General features: G+C 41.8%; 1 protein-coding gene across 1 annotated transcript; it reads right to left on the bottom strand.

Moving 5' to 3' along the window:
• Positions 1 to 1,210: 1,210 nt before the first annotated feature.
• On the bottom strand, positions 1,211 to 3,601 carry LOC127552218 (elongin-A-like). Its single transcript, XM_051982733.1, has one exon. The coding sequence runs from the start codon at positions 3,581 to 3,583 to the stop codon at positions 1,211 to 1,213; it is 2,373 nt and encodes a 790-aa protein (XP_051838693.1). The 5' UTR covers positions 3,584 to 3,601.
• Positions 3,602 to 22,887: the final 19,286 nt, after the last annotated feature.

Below are 22,887 nucleotides of genomic sequence, written 5' to 3' on the forward strand. Positions count from 1 at the left end.
TTTATTTTTGTGAAAGCTTTACTTCCATCTTTCTGTCCATGGAGAGAAGTTCAAACTTTTATTGCAGCCTTAGAAATTTGCTCATACACTGTTATGGGATAATAAATCTGTTTTGAATTCTCTCCATACTGACCTTCACCGGCTAGTTGGTCAAAAGTGATTTGTACATTAGCTCCTGTTTGCCTGTTGCATTGGGCTTGAATCCTCCATAAGTCATGAAACTCTGAAAGCCACAACAAATTTTGTGCAGATTCTAAGCATGTCCTAGATATGGATTTCCAATCATTCGGGATTAAGATTTCATAAGACAACTTATCTAGTAACAGCTTAACATGAGAGGATGTAGCCCCATAAAGAGTGCAAACCTTTTTCAAATCTTTAATTTTTTTCCAAGTTAAAAGGAGTGTATTTTCTCTCTTTTTGACCTGAGGAATCAAGCTTTTCAATCACAGGATATGCATTTATAAAATCAGATATATCTTCTCCTTCATTTTTTGCTTTAATTAATGCTTTCTCTAATCTTGTCATGTTCTCCTTAATAGGTGGTTCTGACTGCATTACTACCTCTCCCCCTCTTCCTTCTCCCTCCACCCATGAAGGGTTAATTGAGGGGGGAGGGTCATGAGATGTGGAATGATCTAATTTCTCCTGCTGTGAAGTATCACAGTCAGAATTGTGCTTAACTCCCTTCTTATCTGATTTTTTTTGCTTTTCACCTAGTATAGTTGGCACCTCCCCTTCCTGCACTTTCTTTTTCTTCATTCTAACACTTAAATAATTTGTTATAGCCAGTTGTATTAAATTGTATGTATAAAGTATATTTTTAGAAATTGAGTTTGGATGAGAATTGTTGTATTCACCTGGTTGCTCTCCCACTAATTTCCACTCATTTGGATCCAATTCTTTCTCTGTAGAGAACCAAGGAGATGTGTACTGTACAGTTTTTAAAAGATCAACGACATGCTCCAAGATTATAACAAAACCTTTATTTTTTATAAGTCAAATCATATTAGCGGGTTTCTGTAGGGGCTCATTTGAAACAGGTACACATAAACCATCAATATGGGAGGCATGGCACATAATTACATAAGCTACACAGGCTAGTAGTAATGTAACATGTCCATAAGTCCTAGAAAGTTACTAGAAGTCCTAGAAGTTACTCCCCCTCTTCCCCTTCCTCCTCTTCCTTTCCCATCTTCAGGGAAGGTTTTTATCTCCGGGAGTATCTGTTCTTGAATGCCCTTATCGCCTTGGCCATGATTGGGGCAGGTTTTTTAACTGGCCGTTTCCTGGGGTTGCAAGACACCGTGCTGCTGACTGCTGGGGCTGAGTGGGCGCTGCTGGTGTTCGGGCCATCGTAGGGCTGCCCTTCCTCGCTGCTGTTGCTGGAGCTGCTGCTTCCGTTGCTGGAGCTGCTGCTTCCGTTGCTGCAGTTGTAGCCACTGCTGGAGGTGCAGGAAGTGGGCTTGATGTAGATCTTTTCGGGAACAGCCGCTCCTCCAGTCCCAAATTGCTCCTGCCATCTCCTGACATCACGAGGCGGCTTGGCCACAGAGTTGACAAAGGCCATCTTTACTTGTCGGCCTTTGAGTCTGTTGGCGTGAGCTGCTCGGATGTTCTTAGTCAACAGGAGCAGTCGCTGCTCCCGAGCATCTAGGAGTCGTAGATACATCTCCCTCCAAGACTCAAATTCCTCTGGTGTCTCTCTCTTAAAGTCTCGATGGCAGTGAATTTTCCACAGCTGATCAGTCTCTTCAGTTAACACGTGGTTGCACTCCTCAATTCTATAGAGTTGCTCAGGAGTACATCTTTCCAAAACTGGTTCAAGTACAGAATAGGGAACACTCCCAACTTCATAAATTGAGTCTATGTTATTACTGAGGACTCTGATGCACTGCTCTTTCAAGGATATCATCTTCCGTAAGTAGGCACACTTGGAACCGGAATAGACTTGCATCTTTGAATTCATCCTACGTACAGGAAATCCAGCTTCCTCTTCTTCATGGGGTGAGGAGACTGCTTTCCTCTTTGGCTGAAAGGAGGGAATCAATTCAGGAGAAGGAAGTGGCTGAAAATTGGCCTGAATGGTAGGCAAGTGGATATCTGGTAATGTTGGGGTCACATCAGTGGACACTTTTTTTAGTTTGGCAGGGCTGGTTCCAGAATGTTGCTTTTCTGCCTTGCTCTCATTCATCTTGGGCAGTTTCTGAATGGCATTATTAGAGTTTTTATGATCAGCTTTGGAACCGTTCTGCTTACTGTGACTTTTCTCTGCACGAACCCCAGTTGTAGTTTTAACAACCTTCTTTTTTTTCCTCTGGGGCTGGTCGTAGTTGAGGTATGATTCAAAAGACATGGTGGGCTGTTCATAGTCATCATCCACATCTATCTCTTCAGCCCCTGAAAAGTGACTTGGTGGTTTTCTGTCCGAGTTAGAGGCTTTGGATTTTCCTTCCCATGTCTTTAAGCTGTCAGATCCCCCTTTCTCTTTTGGCTTGGGAGAAAATTCTCCTTTCCATTTCCCCACATCAAAGCTGTCCTCACTAAGCTTGGTCTTTTCCAATTTTGATTTCTGTGCATCCTCATGCTTTGTTTTTTTCATATGGTTGGCAGAAGCCACCTCCAAGGGAGGTAAAAACTTCTTGCTATCACCGCTTTCTTTGTCCCTCTCTTTCTTGGCAGTACTAGAAAATGTCTGCTTCTCCTTGGTACTGGTTCCTGAGGAAGACCTTGGGCCCTCTTCTTGAGAAACAGCCTTAGACACTTTGTCTTGACCCAAACTAAAGGTCTTTTCCTCTCTTGTATCCAAGCGATGCTTTTCCTTCTGTGAAGTCTTGTGCTCCTTGCTCCAACTCACAGGGCCTCTAGTCTGGGGTTCACCCAAGCATCTCTCTTGGCTATTTAAGCCTCGGTCCTGAAAGGCATGACTATGGCTTTTGCCAGCCTTCTGATGTGGTACTGGCTGTTCCTCCTCCTCTTCAGGGAGTTGATCATAGTCCATGGATAACTGCTGAGGGCTTGTGGAAGGCTGAGGTGAGTGAACACGACTACTGTCAGATAGCTCCTGATCAGATGTGTACAATGGGGAGGTTTTGTTCCATCCCTTTCTTTCTTCTCTTGTCTCACCACTGTGTGAGGTCTTAGGCATTCTATCAAACTCTGAAAGCTTTCGACGCTTTTTCTCCTGGTAGTCAGGACTGTGTGGCTGGCTACAAGAGGCCTTCCAGCTTTCCTGATATTCCTTCTCCTTTTCCTCCTCCTTGGGAAAAACATCTCGGGGACGTTTTCTAGAGCGACTTCTCTCGAGGTCTTGCTCCTCAGGCTCATTATTCCTTTCAATCTCCTGGGCAACAGGGACTAACTTCTTCCATCGAGCTATTAAGTCTTTGGCAAAGCTTCCTACTTGCTCATATTTCCGCAAGTCATTCACTGTTTTCCCAACACCTGTTTCTGCCAAAATGTCCACAGTGATAGGTAAGTCTGAGAGTCTCTTCAGATGTTTTAGTAGCATCTTTGGTTCGGGATTCCTGGCCAGTCTCGACTGCAGCCTCTCCACCACTTCCAGGACCGACTCCGCTGCCATTGTAGTCACTGGCACGGCCTCCTCACTGGGATTGGGCTCACAGTAACTCCACAGCCAAGGGAAGGGGGAGAGGGGAAGTAAAGCTCACAGGAGTCTCTTCTTGGTTCCAGGAGCTCCCTCAGAATGTCTCCAATTTCAAAGGTTTGTCCTTCAGCCTCCAGCCAGCCAGGTAGAAAATGGAATGAATCTCTCTTGTCTCTGAGAAAGGGCTTGTGGGCTCCTCTCCAACACTGACAATGTTCTGAAATAACTAACTCTAGGCTCTAAGAGCTTCTATATATATGCTCTCCCAAAGGTTGACTCCTCCTTCTAGAGGCAGGGATTAAGGGAGGTGTGAATTCACAAAGTTAACTCTAAAGGTGTGAACACAAGTATTGTGTCAATTCCAGTGAGTTAACACCTCTCTTGAGTTATCACCTTGTTTCACGTTAACACTAGGATTCTAACATCTCTCTTGTGTTATTACCTTGTTTCAAGTTAACACTAGGATTCTAACATCTCTCTTGTGTTATTACCTTGTTTCAAGTTAACACTAGGATTCTAACATCTCCCTTGAGTTTATCACCTTGTTTCAAGTTAACACTAGTATTCTAACATCTCTCTTGTGTTATCACCTTGTTTCAAGTTAACACTAGGATTCTAACATCTCCCTTGAGTTATCACCTTGTTTCAAGTTAACAATAGGATTCTAACATCTCTCTTGTGTTATCACCTTGTTTCAAGTTAACACTAGGATTCTAACATCTCCCTTGAGTTATCACCTTGTTTCAAGTTAACAATAGGATTCTAACATCTCTCTTGTGTTATCACCTTGTTTCAAGTTAACACTAGGATTCTAACATCTCCCTTGAGTTATCACCTTGTTTCAAGTTAACACTAGGATTCTAACATCTCCCTTGAGTTATCACCTTGTTTCAAGTTAACACTAGTATTCTGACATCTCCCTTGAGTTAACACCTTGCTTCAAGTTGAGTTAACACTAGGATTTTAACACTTATCTCCCCTCTTGTTAATTTTTCTTGGTAAAAAAAAAAATCCTTATGGATTTAGACTATTCTTGGCAGCATAATAAAATGCTTGGCCCTTGATTTGGAGATCAAAGCCTGCCAATTCTTTCTTTTGAGGTGACTTGCCGACACCAGTCTATAATCCCATTATTCTAATCCCCCTGATGGCCTGCTACAGGGAGAGCCTGAAGGTACTCTTTAACCTCAGCCCTTGTACAGGACAGCAAACCAAAAGGTGGATGAGCCTGGAAGCTGGAAATAATTTGTCACCAGCCCAGGACATTGGTCCTGCTGATCTCATGAACTGGTGCTGCTAGATCACCTTCCTTTGCATTTTTTTTACATATTCCTTTGATATTCTTGTTCTTTTTCTTCCAGATGAATTCTCCTATTACTTTTCTAGCTCTAGGAAGTAATTTTGGGCAGTTTGATTGGTTTAGAATTGACTAAGTAAATTAATTTAGGTAAAATTGTCATTTTTATTATGTTACCTCTGCCTATCCATGAGCAATTAATATTTTCCCAATCATTTAGATCTAACTTGATTTGCGTGAAAAGTGTTTTGTCATTGTGTTCATATAGTTCCTGATTTTGTCTTGGCAGGAAGACTCCCAAATATTTTATGTTGTATAGTTATTTTAAATGGGATTCCTCTTTTTATCTCTTGCAACTTGGCTTTGTTGATGACATGTAGAAATACTGATGACTTATGTGGATTTGTTTTGTATCCTGCAACTTTGCTAAAGTTGTAAATTGTCTCTTGTAGTTTTTAGTTGATTCTCTAGGATTCTCTAAGTACCCCATCTTATCATCTGCAAAACACGATAGCTTTGTTTCCTCAATAGTTACTCTATTTTTTTTCAATTTCTTTTTCTTCTCCCATTACTAAAGTTAAACTTCTATCTCCTCCCTTTTCAGTTTCCTTTTGTTTAGTCTTCTCTTATTGAAATGTAAGTTCCTGGAGAACAGGGATTGTTGTACTTTCTGCTTGTATTTGGCTGTACCTGCAAGTGCTTACTAAATGCTTTTGACTAAGTGCCTGGGTAGATCTTGGAGGAATGAGCTAGAAACGCATAGGTCTGCTTCCTGGAAAGATTATATTTCCCCAAGCATGGATTCATCAGGTAGAAATGGTCTGATTGGGAGCTGACCGCCTCATGCACTATGGGGACACTTCTCCCCCTGATTAAGCCCAGGGAACATTGATTCTGCAGAGAAATAAACATTTTATTTGGCTGCCCCACCATCCCTCTAAGCGACTTGAAAGCAGGAGATTCTCACCAATCCAAATAGGGATTTCTCAAGCAGAACATTCAATCTTGTTGCTGCCAGTCCCAGCCCCTTATAGAGGATTACTGGCTGAGTGTTCCCTTCTTGGAAAGACCCTGGTAGGTGGGGGCAATGCAGGGAGGGAGGCAATTTCCTTTACCTGTTTAGCAAACCTGTAGGAAGGATCTACTCTGTGTGCAAAGGGTGTGATGCAGGGATGCCCAGGACAGATGATCTGCCTTCTGCCCCAAAGCTTTGCCTGGACCATCGGTGTTTCTGAAACACTTTTCTCCTCCTCCCACCCCCATGTCAAAATACATCCACTGTTCTGTATGATTATGAAAAAATGCTCTGTGTGTGTGTGTGTGTATGTGTGTGTGTGGTTGTGTATCTAAATAATTTCTACCATTCTGGGTCAATATTGACATTGACATGCAGACTAAATTAGATATGTCTGTGAGGGAAGGCCCTAATCACAGGAGGTGATGGTATTGAAGAGACCAGGAAAAAATTCTTGCAGATGGGAAGTCTTGAGCCAAATCTCAACGGAAGCCAAGGAAGCCTGGCAGCTGAGACCAGGAAGATATTCCAGGATTTGGGACAGCCAGGTAAGAGACCCATCAAGAGGGAGAAGTCCTTGTTTGGGGAACAGACAAGAAGGCAAAGTCCCTGGAGCCCAGAGGTGGTTCTTTGTAGAACAATTAGTATGAGAAGGCTGGAAAGGTGAGAGGAGGCAGGTTAGGCAGAGCTGGAAAAGGCAAACTGTATTTTGTGTTTATCCTGGACATGATGGAGAGACACAGGAGCTTCCTGATCAGGAACTGGTGGTGGGTGATGGGACCAGATGGGAGATTTAGCAAGTTCTCTTGGCAGCTGAGTGAGGAGTTGGGAGATAGTGGGATGGGGGACCTCCAGCTGGCAGGCTGTATAAGGCCTGAGAAATCATGGGCTAAGGCAACCACAGGTGATGGGAAGCTGAAGGCTAAGTACCACCTCCCACTGCTGAAAGTCTGTAATTCCGCATACTCCATGAAAGGTGCTAGGAATAGCTAAGTGGTCCCTGGCAGACACAAGGTCCTCAGCTCCGGTCTAGACTTCTGCAGGAGGTTAAGGGAGGTGAGGACTTGAGTCAGGGCAACAGCATATCGGAGGGCCATGTACAAAGGTAGATGGGGAGACTCTGGTAACAATAGCTACGAGGAGTGAGAAGGAAATGTGGGTGATATTTAGATTGAGCCCCAAAATCTGAGAGAATGTGGAACCTTCAGTAGTCAGAAAAAGGTACTAAAGAAGGATTGGCTTGAGAAAAGACAAGGAAATCAGTTCTGTACATGTTGAATATATGCTGTCCACAGAAATCCACTCTGAAGGGTCCATCAGACAACTGCAGATGTGAGGTTAAAGTTCAGGAGAATGGGGACGGCTGGATAAATAAATTTATGAATCATCTGCGTGGAGATGATGAATGAATCCATGAAGCTGACGAGATAACAAGACCATCTGAACATAGAGAAAAATAATAGGGCTTGAGGATCACCTAGAGTTAGTGTATATGATCCAGACTAGTCAGTTATCCATCAAAGGATTTGGCAAAGGGTGGATCCTGCCTAGAGAAGGACACTCAGGACCCATTGATTACTTCTGAGAGTATCTCCCATTTATCTTCATCCACTTGGGGAATACTCAAAAACTCACCAAGGAAATAGGCTAGGAGAAAGGAGAAGCTTGTGTTTGTGGCACACACACTTACACAGACACACTCACAACAAAGCACTTTCTGACAAGTTAATATGCTATTCATCAACCACCCAACAAGCTTTTATTGAGCACTGAGTCTGTGCCAGACACTGTGTATTAATTTATTTTCAGGTTGGGTCCCATTTCAAAGATAGAAGTAGTTACTCTGATTTTATAGAGCAAGCTGGTATAGGAGCCACCAGATTGGGGATGGATCCCTGGAGACAATGAGAATTTATTTTTTTCTCTGATGGAGAAGGAGCAGCAGTCAGCCCCTTCACTGCCACTCAGGGAGCTGTCAGAGCAATTATCTAGAAATCACAGCCCCTGCCAATTAGTCTTATCCCTGCCTTTTAACTGTCCCTCATTACAATGACTGTGCCTCATTAAGACCCTCAAGTTGCCATGGCGGTAAGACAAGAAAAGTGATGATTTTGTCTCCTGGGACTTCCCTCAGAGTTTTCATTTCCCATCTGAGTACAAACTCTTTAGGGATCACAGCATCTTGGAACTAGAAGGATCTCAGCAGCTTCTCATCCAATCCATACTCAGATAAGATCTCCTTCCTTAAGAATTGAGCAAGTGGTCACTTGGACTTCTTTTGTATATCTGTCCAAGAACAAGTGATTCAGTGCTCGAATTAATTTGTACATGTATAGACCATCTCCTTGTGAGAAAATCTTTTCTTCCATTGAATATAATTTTGACCTTCTGTCACTCATACTTATTGCTCCTAATTCTACCCTTTGGGACAAATCAGAACAAATTTTACATTTCTACCGCACAGAATCACTGATTCATAGATACAGAATTTCTGGCTCAGAAAGGAACTCAATGGGCTCTATGGCCACGTGTATCCAATCAAGATTTTCCTTCTTAAGTTCCCTGATAGTGACCATCCCTTCATCCATTCATTTGTCCACCCACCCATCCATCCATCTATCCACCTCTTCACCATCCATCTATCCACCTTCCCCAAATGGTCTTCTGGAGCCAAACAATACAAATCCAAGCTCACCACCATATGACAACCTTTGAAATCAACAATTCTGTCCTCTTGGAGTCTTCTTTTTTCCAAGGTCCCAACAGGGACCCTTCCTTTAAAACACGGATTCAGACTCCTTTCCTTTGTTCTCTGGGCATTTTCCAGCTTCAGAGCATTCTTTCTAAACCATGGATCCTAGACTACAACAGAGAATTCCCCATGTCATCCACTTCTCCACTCAGATTGGAGCTTCCTGCAGTGCTTTTCCAGCATATTCTAAAGATATCAACAGTAAAAGATTTCAAGAATTGTCCAGGTCACGCAAGAAGTAATTAAGCCTCCTTTTCACTATGCTGAGAACCTCCAAATTATGGATCATAGCCATCAAAACATGTAAAATATCACTTCTATCACATGGACAATAATACAATGTAGAAATAGGAAGGGATTCCAGGAATTGGCCAGAATTTTTTCTTTTCTCTCCTTAAGTTGGGTGCAACTGCCTGTCTTCTAAGTTGGTTGGGGGCTTTACTTTTCAGAGTTCACATATTAGAAATCAGGGTGGTATTTAGGGAAGAGGATAACCTGGGGCTCAGGAAGACATTCATTGCATAAATGGTTTCCCTTGGGCATCTTGCATCTACCCTGAAGTCATGTACTGTAAAAATAGACATACATATGTGTGTCACACACACACACACAGAGAGAGAGAGAGAGAGAGAGAGAGAGAGAGAGAGAGAGAGAGAGAGAGAGAGAGAGAGAGAGAAGGACTTCCAAGATCCAGCTTTCTCCAAAGGCCCCAGAATATAATGATTCTAGCACCAATTTTAAAGCAGTGTGGAAAAGGTATCATTGTGTCCATATTTTAGGTAGATGAGACCTAAATGCATTTGCCTGGGTAAATAAGGCATATTCTAAAAATATCAGAAGGGGAAGATGATCCTACCTCATCCAAGAAACTTGGTTATTTCCACCATTTAGACAAGTGAAAATCTCACAAATGTGAGGGATTTGATCAAATATTCTGTGGGGAATTGACCATTATTTCACTGAATGGTAGATGAGCATTTCCAAGGCTTCACTAGACCAGCCACTCTGGCAGGTTAATTACCTTTATGAATGAATTTGATTGGTGTAAAAAAGCAATTTTCACCTTCGTTCTGGAATATGGAATGTTCACATACCGTGGACAATTATGACTAGCTCCTTGGGTTGCTAATTTAATATGTTAATGAAGTATAATAATAGCATCTTTTAGTAGATAGAGCATCTGCCCTGACATCTCCCATTCCTTCCTATGGTCTGGAATTGGTCCAGGGTTCAAAAGGCTGATTGATTCACCATCACTGCTTCCTCCAAAAACTAGAAAGGCTCTGAGTGCAATGTGGGCACTGAAGAAAAACAGCTGTCGTCCAGTGGGTCAGCAGCAGGGGAAATGGACAGATTCGGGAATCTTAAAGCTGCAGCAGTTCTCAGAGACCACCCGCTAAGTCACAAAAATGAGGTAAATCAAAGTGATACAGGAAGGACAAACTAACACAATCACAGATGCTGGAAAGACCAGTATATAAAATACTATAATCCCATTATATGTGTGCCAGGTTTCTTTTTTTAAGTTAAATGTTTAATTAGAACCTTAATATTAATCATCAATATAAGCAATTATACTAACATGTAAGTTATTTCCATCAAAACCATTTATTTATTTATTTGATTCTAACACATTATTTTGGAACTTTTTCAGTTACTCTCTCCAAGATCCCCGGTTGTTCATCCATTCATCTCATTGAGTCTTTCTTCTGGGCATCCTTGTTCTAACTCCTGCTCTCACAGAAGAATCAGGCCCCCTGTACTTGGCTCCACCTTCCCTCACTTGTCCTTAGGGTACACCTAGTGAGGCATTAGAGAAGCTTTCTCTAGTGCTGTCTGTAATTATTCTTAGTGTGTCTCCTGTTCTGTTGTCTCAACTCTCTCAGTGTGTGTCTGTCTCTGTCTCTGTTTCTTTTTATCTCTGTTTCTTTCTGTCTCTTTCTCTCTATCCCTGTCTCTTTGTGTCTTTGTGTTTTTCTCTCTCTCTGTCTCTCTCCCTATTTCTCTCTTACTGTCTCTATGTCTGTTTCTGTCTCTGTCTCTTTCTCCCTTTATCTCTGTTTCTGTCTCTTTCTATCTCTGTCTCTGTCTCCCTTTCTCTATCTCTGTCTCTTTGTCTCTCTCTTGCTGTCTCTCTGTCATTTTTCGTCTGTCTTTTTGCATTAACTCTGTTGCTCTATTTTCTCTGTCTGTTTCTCTGTCTGTTTCTCTCTCTCTCTCTCTCTCTCTCTCTCTCTCTCTCTCTCTCTCTCTCTCTCTCTCTCTCTCTCTCTCTCTCTCTCTCTTTAATTCATACACACACACACCTAGAAATAGCCCCAGAGTTCAACAATAGAGGAATGTTTAAGAACTCACAAATGCAAAGAAATTTGGAAAGACTATTAAGAAACAATGCAAACTCTGTGTGTGTGTGTGTGTGTGTGTGTGTGTGTGTGTGTGTGTTTTACAAACACATTGAATCCTGCTCTGTAAAATATTGGAATAGACAGCTCATTTTTAGTGCAGGTTTGAGAGGACAGTCGGGACATGTTGCAATTATTGAGGGAGAGGTTAAGATTCTTAAGCAAACTTTAAGAGTTTTTTTCTGGAAACATTTTACAAGTCAGCAATGCTCTTCACGATGTAGAAGCAGCAGACAGAGCTGAGAAGGGCCAGGCTGTGAAAACTGTGTGCTGACGGGACCTTGCCACACGTGCTTTCTTTTCGAGCACAAACACAGTCTGGGATGACTGAGGACTGACCAGGAAGAACTCCCCATGGCTCGGAGGTGGGATGAAAACGCTTATCCTCAGAGTCCAGTTTCCCTGGAGAATGTCATGTGCGGGAAGTCAGAGGTTAGTTTTGTGCATCCCATCCCCTCTGGGGACCAGACTCATAGCACTGGAGGAGGAGTTGCCAAGCTGAAAACATTGGATAGATGCACAAAGAGCCCAAAGAGTGGAACGGTCAGTCTTCGGAAATCAGGGGCTTCTTACCTCATGGAATCATTGAGGGAAAGATGGAGGAAAGGAAAACTCTTTGAGAAGGTTGTACAAAGGAAGGCTGTTCAGTGCTAGGGATGAAGGAGTCCCCAGGTCCCTTCTGAGCTCACAGATCCTGTGATCTCATAACACTTTCCACATTAACACGATGAGTCTGCACTTCCTTTTATTCCCCAAGAAACCCAGCTGAGAGAGCCACTATAAAGGGAGAAAAGATCTGGTAATGGGGACTCTCTGGTTCTATCTGCCTTCTTAATTGGAATCCACTTTGTACAGAGATTTTGTGTGAACACCAGGAAAGTTTATTAAATGTTTTGGTGGATGTTTCCCTGCTATCTGCTCCTGCTTTACTTGCTTGCTTAATAATTAACTTTCTAAAACTAATTAAGTCTGCCTGATAATCAATGGAACGTGTGCCCATGGAGGCTTATGAGCAAAGGTACCAGCAATCTCAGCCCCTCGGGGATTTCCACTAGAATCCACCCTTGTGCTCTGGAGAGCCATCCTGCTAACATAAGGGCAAATGAGAACTAATAAAGGGCTGGCACATTATAGGCAGCTGATAAATGCTTAGTGATTGATTGATGACAGGCCTGCTCCATTGGCAGACGGACATTGTCTCAGTGAAAACCTTAGCGCAGGTAGGCATTGGGAATATGGTACCATTTACATGGTTGTTCCAGTAATAATAGAACAAACTGACATATTCATAAGGATCACAAGCAGTAGCCTGGACCTTCTGCTGAAGAGCCTGGGTCCAAGAGCAGTTCTGCATTTGAGCCAAAGAGCCTTGGTCAGGAGAGATGGAATATGGAGTCCCACCTCTGACACTGGGTATGTGAACATGGGCGAGGTACAGAGATTCACTTTCCTGCTCTGTGAAAGGGGATGAGTGATCTGTGCTGCTCACCTCATAGGCTTCTTATAAGGGTCAAACTAGTCAAACAATCTGTAGATCAGAATTTTTGGACTTGAAATCCCTTTGCAGAGAAAGATCAGAAAGTGGTCTATGGAGATTCATGTGGAAAGCATGAGATGCTGATGGCTTTCCTATGGTTAAAGAATCAGTGTAGCTCAGGGAAGGGATTGACCTTGGGCTTTGCTGATTCAAAGACTGACCCCTCTGTGCACACCATTAGGTCCAGGGGCCCCTTATTTTCCTGATTATCATTTGAATAGAATTTTATCTAAATAGCCCAGCCATCAGGTCTATCCAATAATGTATAGTTAGCCAGCCATGGAAAAAATTGAGTTCCAGTTTTCCCATGAGCTCCTGGGAATCTAGAGGCCCCTGCAGTCTCTTGATGACTATTGGGGAGGAGAGAAAAAGCCAGAAGGAGAATTACCTTTTTTTGAATTTTCACAATCAAATATAATAACATTAAAATTAAAAATGGAACAACTAATTGGGCAGAGAAAAAAATTGAAGCAGATTTCTCAAATAAAAGTCCTATTCCTAATATAGATAAGTAATTAAAAATGATAGAAGCTATTCTAAATTACAAGAAAAAGAGCCATTGCTCAATTACTAAACAGTCTAAGAATATGAACTGTTCTCCAAGGAACAAATAGGCTTTGTAGCTATTTTTGTAAAAAAATCTCCAAATAAAAACTGATTTGAGAAATGCAAATTAAAAGAATTCTATGATTTTGTCTCATACCCGTCACGGCGGCACAGATGACCAAAAAAAAAAGGCAATTAGAAGTGGCAGAGGGGCTGTGAGAAAACAGGAACATTGGTACAAAAGAAAACTTGCAAAAAAGGAAAAGAAGCCCGAGCTTGACAACTCCTGACTGGTTCCTGCAGCTCTACTCACAAGAATCAGCAGAAGCAACAGTGAGTCTGTCAGGCAGCTCTAAATACTTCAGAAAGAAAAAGCAATCCTTGGGGCATCCTGGATCAGAAGCTCAATTATAAACCAAGTGCCCGAGGCAAGATCATCCACATGGAGCCATGTCCCAGTTTTCTAAAGTAGCACACTATTATTCTCAGATGTTCAGTATCCCTCCTTAGATAAATGGGGGGAGGGGAGACATAGACAGAAAGAGATGGAGAGAGACTGAGAGGGAAGGAGGGAGGGAAGGGATGAAGGGAGGAAGGGAGGAAAGGAGGGAGGGAGGAAGGTGTAATGGGCTGAGGGTCGAGTTGATGCACTGAGGTCCCAAGCACGTGAGGCTAAATAGTAATTGGACCATACTCTATTAATATATATACTTGGAGAAAGAATGGCCCCCGCCCACTCTTTGTGCAAGTCCCAATGTGTTGTATAGGAAATGATGATTTTGGTGGGGGGAGGGGGGAGGGAGAGGAAAGGAAACGGAAAGAGAGACTGCTGGCTGGGGTCTTGTTGCAACGGCACACATTGCTATCGCGACCCCCCTTCACCTTCGATCCCCCTTCACCTTTGATCCTTCTTCACCTTCACTAAGAATAAAGATCGCTGATTTTCCCCTAACCTGAATTCCTGACTCCGGCTGATTTTAAAATACACGGTCATCACAGGAAGGGAAGAAGGGAAGAAGGAAAGAAAGGAAATGAAGGAGGGAGGGAGGAAGAAAGGAAAGAAAGAAGAAAGGAAGGAAGGAAAGGAAAAAGTGAGGGGGAAGGAAAGAAGGAAGAAAGGAAACAAACCATGGGTAGGGGCCCATGATATCATCATAAGGCACCATAAGTGAGTTATGGACCAACATCTCCTTTCAAAGAAAATGTTTTTCCTCCCTAGGAATGGGGGGAAATATCTGTTTCACTGCAGATCCTCTGAATTGGGGAGAGGATGGTAACACAGCTTTCTGTAACTTTCTGGGAGAGATGATTGGTACAAACCAAGGGAACAAGAAGACTAACTGCAACATCTGTGACATGGAAGAGGGGCATTGGCTGAACACTGACTGGCCTCTGAGTAAGGAAAGTTAGATCAATTAGCCAACAAGGTTGGAGAAGGTTTTCCATTTATAAGAAAAGCTCTGAGAATAAAGTGATAACAACAAACAAACAAGCGGTAGTATAATGTGTACTAGAAACTAAGCTAGTTAAAATGGAAACGCTGAAGGGAATCTGACCCAACCACATTTATATTTCAGATACTTTATTTAAAAAAAAAAGAGCTTTTACTTGCTGCAAAGACTTCATTCTCTTCTTCTTTCATTTCAAATAAGGCCACATGGAACATTGTGGCCACATTCCCTCCAAGAGCCCCAGGAGCTTGTTCTCCTTGCCCAGTGTGTAAGGAAGGCCAGCTGAGGGGCTCTGCTACTGACAGGGTCTTTGGGGATCGCTGGGACTTGGGACAAAGCTGGATGAGAGAGAAGAGTCAGAGGGGAAGGAAACCGAACCAACTGGGCTTTTCCTACCAACGCATGTGACAGTTTCTTCCTCTTATATCTGTCTCCAGAGTTTCAGATTATGTAGAAGAGCTCGAACCCTGGTGAGCTCACCCAGTGGGTGGGCCCGAACCCTGGCAGGTAACAGCAAGCTGGGAAATCTCGGGTTGTAGAGGGGCTTTCTTTTAAACAGATCCCCGAGTTCAAGCTTGCCCAGTCCAGCTATGACCAGAGGGGGTCAAGTAAGAGAGCCTCCAAAAGATGAATTTGTAGCCACAACAACCAATGAATGTTTAGTACGATGAAAATAACACATCCGACAATAATAATTATAACAATAACATTACCTGACTCAGTACAGCATGGTCCTTAGCTCATTTGATCCTCACAACAACCTGGAGGAATATAAGGTAAGATCATCCATGTTTTTTTCTTCTTTTTTTGTCAAGTGGATGAGGAGCCGAGTCTCAAACCATTTTTTGAGGCTTCAGGCTTTTGCCCCAGCTAGTGAACATGTGAGTGAGGATTGGAACTCGGACCTTCCTGTACCAAGCCATCATGCATCTGTCGTCTCTGACAGATCTGAGCTCAGGTGCCTCCTCACAAATATTGATCTTTAAGGTCCATTCCCACTCTAAATTCCCTGGTTCTCTGATGTTATTTGTAGGACAGAGAATTCTCCTGGGACCTTGAAGATCTTGCTGGTTACATCACAAATATGAAGATGAGTGCGGCCTTTCTGAACTCACATGTTTCTTATTAATAATAATAGTAACAATAACTGAAGCAGGAATCAAGCAATGAGTATTAATGATAGCAGAAATTCCCAGAAATTTGCCAAGGCAGTTTGGGTCAGAGGGATGGGATTCCTATCGATGACCTTTGTGGCAAATTATATGCTGCAATCGGAGAAATGCCCTTGTGCACTTTTCTTCACAGAGTAATATTCTACGGAATGGAGAAAAGCTCACGCCCATATGAGCATGCTTGCCTTGCCCTCCATGAGCTTGCACGGGGCCTTCTTCCAAAAGCTCTTATTACCTGAGGTGAGGAATGAGAATCATTCAACAAGAAGGCTTAGATAGTGATGGATGGCGCCACATCAGGGGAGCGTAAGGGTATGTGATGCAAGGGATAGAAAGCTCACCCTGGCATTGGAGATAGGGATTCAAAACTTCCCTCAGGAGTTTAAAAGAGAAAGAGAGAGAGAGACAGAGAGAGAGAGAGAGAGAGAGAGAGAGAGAGAGAGAGACAGAGACAGAGACAGAGACAGAGAGAGACAGACAGACACACACACAGACAGAGAGACAGAGAAAGACAGAGAGAGACAGAGACAGAGAAAGAGAAAGAGACAGAGACAGAGAGAAAAAGAGAAAGAGGGGGAGAGAGAGAAGATATTTAAAGTGCTTTACAAACCTTAAAATGCTATGGAAATGTTCCTGCTTCTACCACTAATTATGCATATCATCAGCATCATCCCCACCCTCATTACCTTTTTACATTATTATTATCATTACCCTTATTGTTATTCTTATAGCATTGAGGAAGCATATGGAGGCTTTGTTATGAGTCTCTAACTTTCACTGACAACTCCATAACTTCTCAACTTTTTTCTAGATTTTTTTTTTAATCACTATGAGATATGTGGTCCTGGGCTGAACTCCACCCCTCCACACCCTAGTTCCTCATCATGATTCAGAGCTAATTCTGCCCAGTCTCTGGTAGCAGAAAGCCTAACACATTATCCAAATTTAATAAGCATTTATTAAGCACCTGCTGTGTGCTAAGCCTGGAGATAAAATGGAGCTTACAATCTAATCGAGGAGACAGCATGTGAAAGGAAGCAGGAAATCCTGGAAAGAAGTAGTGCTTTTGGTTCCTGAAACCAGACAAAGCAGCAGAGGACAAGTGGGGTGGCAACCCTTAAATCTAAATGGGCTAGAGCTGCACTGATTCCTTATTCGGCCTGCCCAGTCTGGTTACCTTTTGCTGCCGTGAATAGATAATCTCTTTGGCCAAAGGGAATCTCTAATCCATATAGATCTTGAATTAAAAATATATCACATGAGGAAAGTTGTATGATGAGTTACAAGGAAAGAATGTACATGAAGGGGACCTTCAAAGTCTTTGCCAATCTCCATTTCTCTCTAGTGTAGGGGAACTCAGCAAAGAAAAATCCCTTTCACGGTCCCAGAAACCCACCTGGACAAGGATTTTTCACAGTTATCATCTCCCTCTCCCAAAGGAATTAAAGATGGGGTTAAGCAAGCCAAAAGGTGGTTATAGAAAGCCTTCCTGCTTCTCCTTGCAGTCATTTCAGTCATGTTTCACTCTCTGTGACCCCATTGGGGGTTTTCTTGGCAAAGATAGTGGAGGGATTTGCCATTTCCTTCTCTGGCTCATTTTACAGATGAAGAAATGAGGCAAACAAGTGTGACATTTAAAAAGTTTGAGGGACATCATTTCTGGCATTATTAATAATGCCAACATGTTAATTAATAAGTGGATGGTCATCTGGCTATCTCTCTCTTTGACCAAGGTCATCATGGCAGCTCAAGGTTTATATGTCCTTTCAAAGAGAAGTATTCCCAGAGGGTAGCAATCAACTCTGATTGGTTAACAATTAATGAGAAAATGAAGAACTAAATCTATTCAAATGAACTTTGATTATGTCATTTGCTTCTAAATTATTCCCAGCCTTGTCCTTGAGACACTGGACAAGGAAATGTGTGGGAGAAGGAAAAAAGTTTGGGGCTCTCCAATTTTAATAATTGGCTATTAATATGAGAGACATTTCTCTCACAGACTTAAATGACTTGCTCAGGGTTATACAGCTAGTAAGTGTCGGAGGTCAGCAGTCTCTGGAAAGAAATGTAAGATGAGCAACTTTAGAGACATTCCACCCTAAATGGTCACCAGCTGTGACAGAGCCTCCGGAACTCACGCTGGTCTGCTCAGCCCCAGTTGAACAATCTGTACCTTGACTTCCACATAGCGATGCCATTTTTTGTCCTCTTCAAGAATGAAAACAACCAACCCCCCGTTTATCTCTCCATTTGTCATCTGGAGAATCCAAGAGTCGCTGTCCTTGGTAGGTTTTTCTCATCCATTCTCCACACATCTGTGTGCTCCAGTTTGGTCACTAATTCCAAGTGGGACCCATGTCCATCACTTATATGACTCATTCCTGGCCGATTCCTTTGCTCACATGTGATTGGCAAGGCAACCTGGCACCTCACTGGACATGGAATCAGAGAGACCCGGCTTCTGATCCTGTTTCTTCTCTTGTCTACCTATAGGTCTTTTCTCTCTTCTGAGCCTCAGTTTCCTTCTGTGTAAAATGGTAATTTTCTTCAAATTATTATTATTATATTAATAATATTACCACAGAACTGTGAGGAAGCTCTAATAATAGCATATCAGTGAAATAAGGAATTGACTGAAGGGTCCAGTTCTCAAAGGATGCTCTGTGGATTCCTCATATTGTCAACTTTGGGGGAGCCATGTATCTGATAAACCTAGCACATGATGACATGTGACAGAGGGGATGTGCTCCCCATCCTCAGAACATAGGCAGGTATTACAGGACAATTAGCTGTCCTTTTACTGTGAAGCAATGAAAAAACTGTTAGTTTTCCAGATTAAGTGCATTACAAAAGACTCCAGTATAAAATCATCACTCTCTCATTCCTGTGAATGATTGATACAAGAACTGTTAGTTCCCAGGTGGAGAGAAAGGGCCTTCTCTTCTCATCATGCTCTCCATGTGGCCTGTGAACATAAAATATTTCTACCTTTGTTTCTTTTTTTTTTCTTTCTGGTCTTAGGTGACTGAGTGTTGGACCACAGGCCAAGTGTGCTTCAAAAGATTGGGAATCATCAGAGCTCCAGGAACTGGGGTCCATTCTAGAGTTAGCATCTGCTGATCCTGTTGAAGAGTCCCACAATGCAGTGCATCCTGTTCATCCTGTGCATCCTGAACAGCAGCAGATCCACCAGGCAGCCAAAAGGTCATGCCCTGCAGCAAAGAACTACTTCCAGAAGTGAGCACGGGGGGAGGTTGGGAGAGTTAAATGTTTGGAGGTGTCAGAAGAGAGGTGCTTCTTCTACAGGGACCAATTAACCTTCAGATCTTACTACAGCTTTTGCATGCCTTTGTAAAGGCTAACTGATATTATTAATTAGCTAAAAATAAAGGCTCAGGATAATAACTAAGTACATTCTGTTTTCCCTTAAGACAGTCCCAAAATCCTCAAGAGAGGATATGAAATTAATCATGCTATAGGGGCTGGACCTCCCGATGCATGTGTTCATTGGTAGATTAAGTCCACGGTTGCCCTAAATCTGTATACCACTTTGCAAACTGTAAAATACTTTGTAAACATTTGTATATTGAACTAAAAGTGGGAACAGCTGAGGAAAAGGAGATCAAAAATCAAAGGCAATCGAATAGATTATTGGGAAAGCGCATTGGCTAGGAGGCCCGTTCAGATATCCCAGACCACAATTCCTTCTAGCACAATGCAAGAAGATTTCATTAGGCTCTGACTCCGGGTGAGATCCTGCACTGGGGTGCTGGAAATGTGAGGGCAAAGTGAGTGACAGCCTTTCCCTGTTTTTAACTTTCCCTCCCCACTTCTGTGGCCCTCTACAACTTCTGGTTCTTCAAAGTAGAAGGGACTTGAGAGCCTTTGAATATAGTCCTTTCTGAATAGGTATCTGAAAAGAGCAGGAACTCTGAAAAGGTACTTAAGGCTCAGTATGATTGATTTAATCTTACAAGGAGGTGTTAACTCGGTGGAATTGATGAGACAATGGTTATCTACCTTACATATACTTAATACTTAGCATGGTGATATAATAGTTCTACAATTGATGTAATTGTAATAGGGTATTTAAACTGAGGACAAAGTCAGCCATGGATATTCCACCTCTCACCATCCTGGTGACTCTCCGCCTCCTTCATTCCTTCACTGAGACCAACACCCATCTGAAGGTCCCCCAGAAAGCTAGCCTGGCCCCAGGCAAAGAAGACAGAGTGTGAAGGAGATAATAAAGATTTCGGACTTTATTCTTGACTATTCTTGTGGTGATTAATCTGCTGAAACCAAGGCCCATTTGGAGGACCTCCAAAGAGCTAACCAGAACATGGCAGGTATCCTCTCTCTAGGATTCCCGCCAAAGTAGTCATCCTACTTTGAGCAGATTCAGCAGTGGCAGCCCTTACCATTTATGAATGGGGTTTTCCTTAACTAGAACCTAAGTCTAATTCTGCAGCTTCTTTCAATACTAAGCCATACTTTAGGAAGGATTGCTGGCTAAAGGATGCTCTGAGGGAGGCAGCATAGAGCCTTGTAGCTCATCGAGACCATAGGGAGATTTCCTATATATGTCCATTCAGGGGTGAACCTCTGACGACCCTGCCACCTCTGTACTCCTGTGACTCAGAGAGAGAGATCATGGGTGGTAGTGAAGGAGCTTGGAGCTGTCCAACACAATAATAAGTAGAAAGAATTGGGGGTGTTGGCACAGAGAAGAACAGATTGCAAAAACAGAAGAGTTACCCTGTGTGTGTACATGCAGACATAAAAGATAAAGAGCAAGTCAGAGGCCCTAAAGTATTTTTTTGCCTCTTTTATTATCAGTTTCTGCATCTAGACAGTGGAGATAATAGTACCTACTCACATGATTATTTTGAGGCTTAAATGAGATGATTTAACTAATGACCTAAAACTTTAAAGCATTAAAGAAGTACTAGTCATAATAATAATAAAATGGTACTATTGATATCATTATTATTACTTATGAAGCTTGGGGGCTAGGAAAGACTGCCCAATGGTTTAGAACCAAATCTTGATCAAGAATCCTTCTCTCCTTTATCTCCTTGGTAATAGTGTGACTTTATGACATTCTGAGGCAAGACTTTCATTCTTTGGTCCTAAGGAACAGGATGAATGAAAAGCCATGGGGAAGAGAGAGGACACTCAAGGCCAAACTCACAAACGTGAGATAGGATTATGGGCTTAGGCAGTTACCACAATGATCAGCACCTGGCAGGAGCACCCAGAGCAACCAAAGAAAGCACAAACCTGGCTATGAAACATGAGCAGTCAGTCACTAAACCCTTATTAAGTGCCTACTACACACCAGACAATACTTTATATTACTAAAAACAAAGTAAAGTAAAAACCAGAGCCTGGCCTTGAGGAACTTACAGTCTAATTGTGGAGAAAATGTACAAACAACTATGTGCCAGTAAATTACATACAAGATAAATGGGAAATAACCAAGAGAGGTAGAGCATTAGAATTAAGAAGGTTTTACAAGAAGAGGCTTCTTGTAAAAGTTAGGATGTCAGCTGGAACCTGAAGAAAACCTAAGAGATGGAGATGAGGAAGAGAGCATTTCAGACATGGGGCATGGCTAAATATAACAGCCAGAGTCAAAAGATGGAGTGGGAGTGTCTTGTGTGACTAATAGTGGGGGAGTCAGTGCCCCTTAATGGCAGGGTTCTTGGAAGGAACCAAAGATAATAATTGAACCCATGGGAGTTGATGAGAGCTCCAAGAGAAATGGTACAGAAGGAGAAGAGAAGAAGACTCAGGGCAGAGGGACTCCTACCATTAGTGGGCATAAACTAGATGAAGAGTCATAAAAGGAGATGGAAAAGAAATAGTAGCTAAGTAGAAAGAGAATCAAAGATAACCATACCACAAAAACCTACACAGAAGAGAATTATCAAGGAGAAAAGTATAATCAATCGTCTCAAAGGCTTCTGAGAGTTCCAAAAAGATAAGTATTGAGAAAAGGTCATTGGATGTGCTACTTAGAACATCACTGGTAACTTTAGAAAGAAAAAGTTCTGTTGAATGATGCAGCCAAAAACCAGGCTGTAAATAGTTAAGATGAGACTGAAATGAAAGGGAGTAAAAGAAGCTATTGTAGACAGTCTTCTGAAGGAATTTAGTTATTTAAAAAACATGACTTGGGATCAATAATTAGACTAGACATTTGAACCAAGTGAGAATTTTTTTTGAGGATTGAAGAGACATGAGCATATTTGTAATCAGTCCAGAGACAGACAGTAGATGGAAAGACTGAAAGTAATTAGAATGGAGGACAGAGCTGAGGAAGCTGCTAAAGAAGATAGGATGGAGGGGAATCATTCTGGCAAAGTTTGTGGGATGCAGCCAAAGCAGTGCTTATCTGGAAACTCTTTCATCATTGAAGCAAAATGATTAAGTGCATGAATTGGGCATGCACTTAAAAAATTAAATAAATAAACTAGAAAAAGAACAAATTAAAAATCCTCAATTAAACACTAAATTGGAGATCCTGAAAATCACAGAAGAGATTAAGAAAATTGAAAGTAAGCAAACCATTGACATAAAACTAAGATCTGGTTTTATGGAAAAAAACAATAAAGTAAATCAGCTATCGTGTCCAGTTGTATATCAAGAATCTGACAATCTATGTGAGATGGAGGAATAATTACAAAAATATAAATTGCCAGATTTATAGAATAATTTAGATAAATAGATACTTAATGTTTAAGTATCTATTTATAAATAGATAAATAGAATACTTAAATAATCCCATCTTAGAAAAACTGAACAAGTCATAAATGAACTTCCTAAGAAAAAAATCCCTGGGTCCAAGTGAATTCTACCAAACATTTGAAAAACAATTAATCTCAATAAGATGTAAATGTTTTGGGAAAATGGATTAAAGTGTGCTAAAATTTTCTTTAACATCACAAATATGGTGCTGATATCTAAAACTAGATCTAAAATCTAAAAAAAAATTAAAGACCAACTTTTTAAATGAATATTGCAGTAAAAATTTTACATAAAATACTAGCCAAGAGATTACATCAATTTATCAGAAGAATCATACACTATGACTAGGTGGAAT

The sequence above is a fragment of the Antechinus flavipes genome, chromosome 2, assembly GCF_016432865.1.
Source record: "Antechinus flavipes isolate AdamAnt ecotype Samford, QLD, Australia chromosome 2, AdamAnt_v2, whole genome shotgun sequence".
Classification (NCBI taxonomy): domain Eukaryota; kingdom Metazoa; phylum Chordata; class Mammalia; order Dasyuromorphia; family Dasyuridae; genus Antechinus; species Antechinus flavipes.

Bases quoted from the DNA above. Each gene is read 5' to 3' on its own strand.
- LOC127552218 (XM_051982733.1), bottom strand. From the start codon at position 3,583: ATGGCAGCGGAGTCGGTCCTGGAAGTGGTGGAGAGGCTGCAGTCGAGA.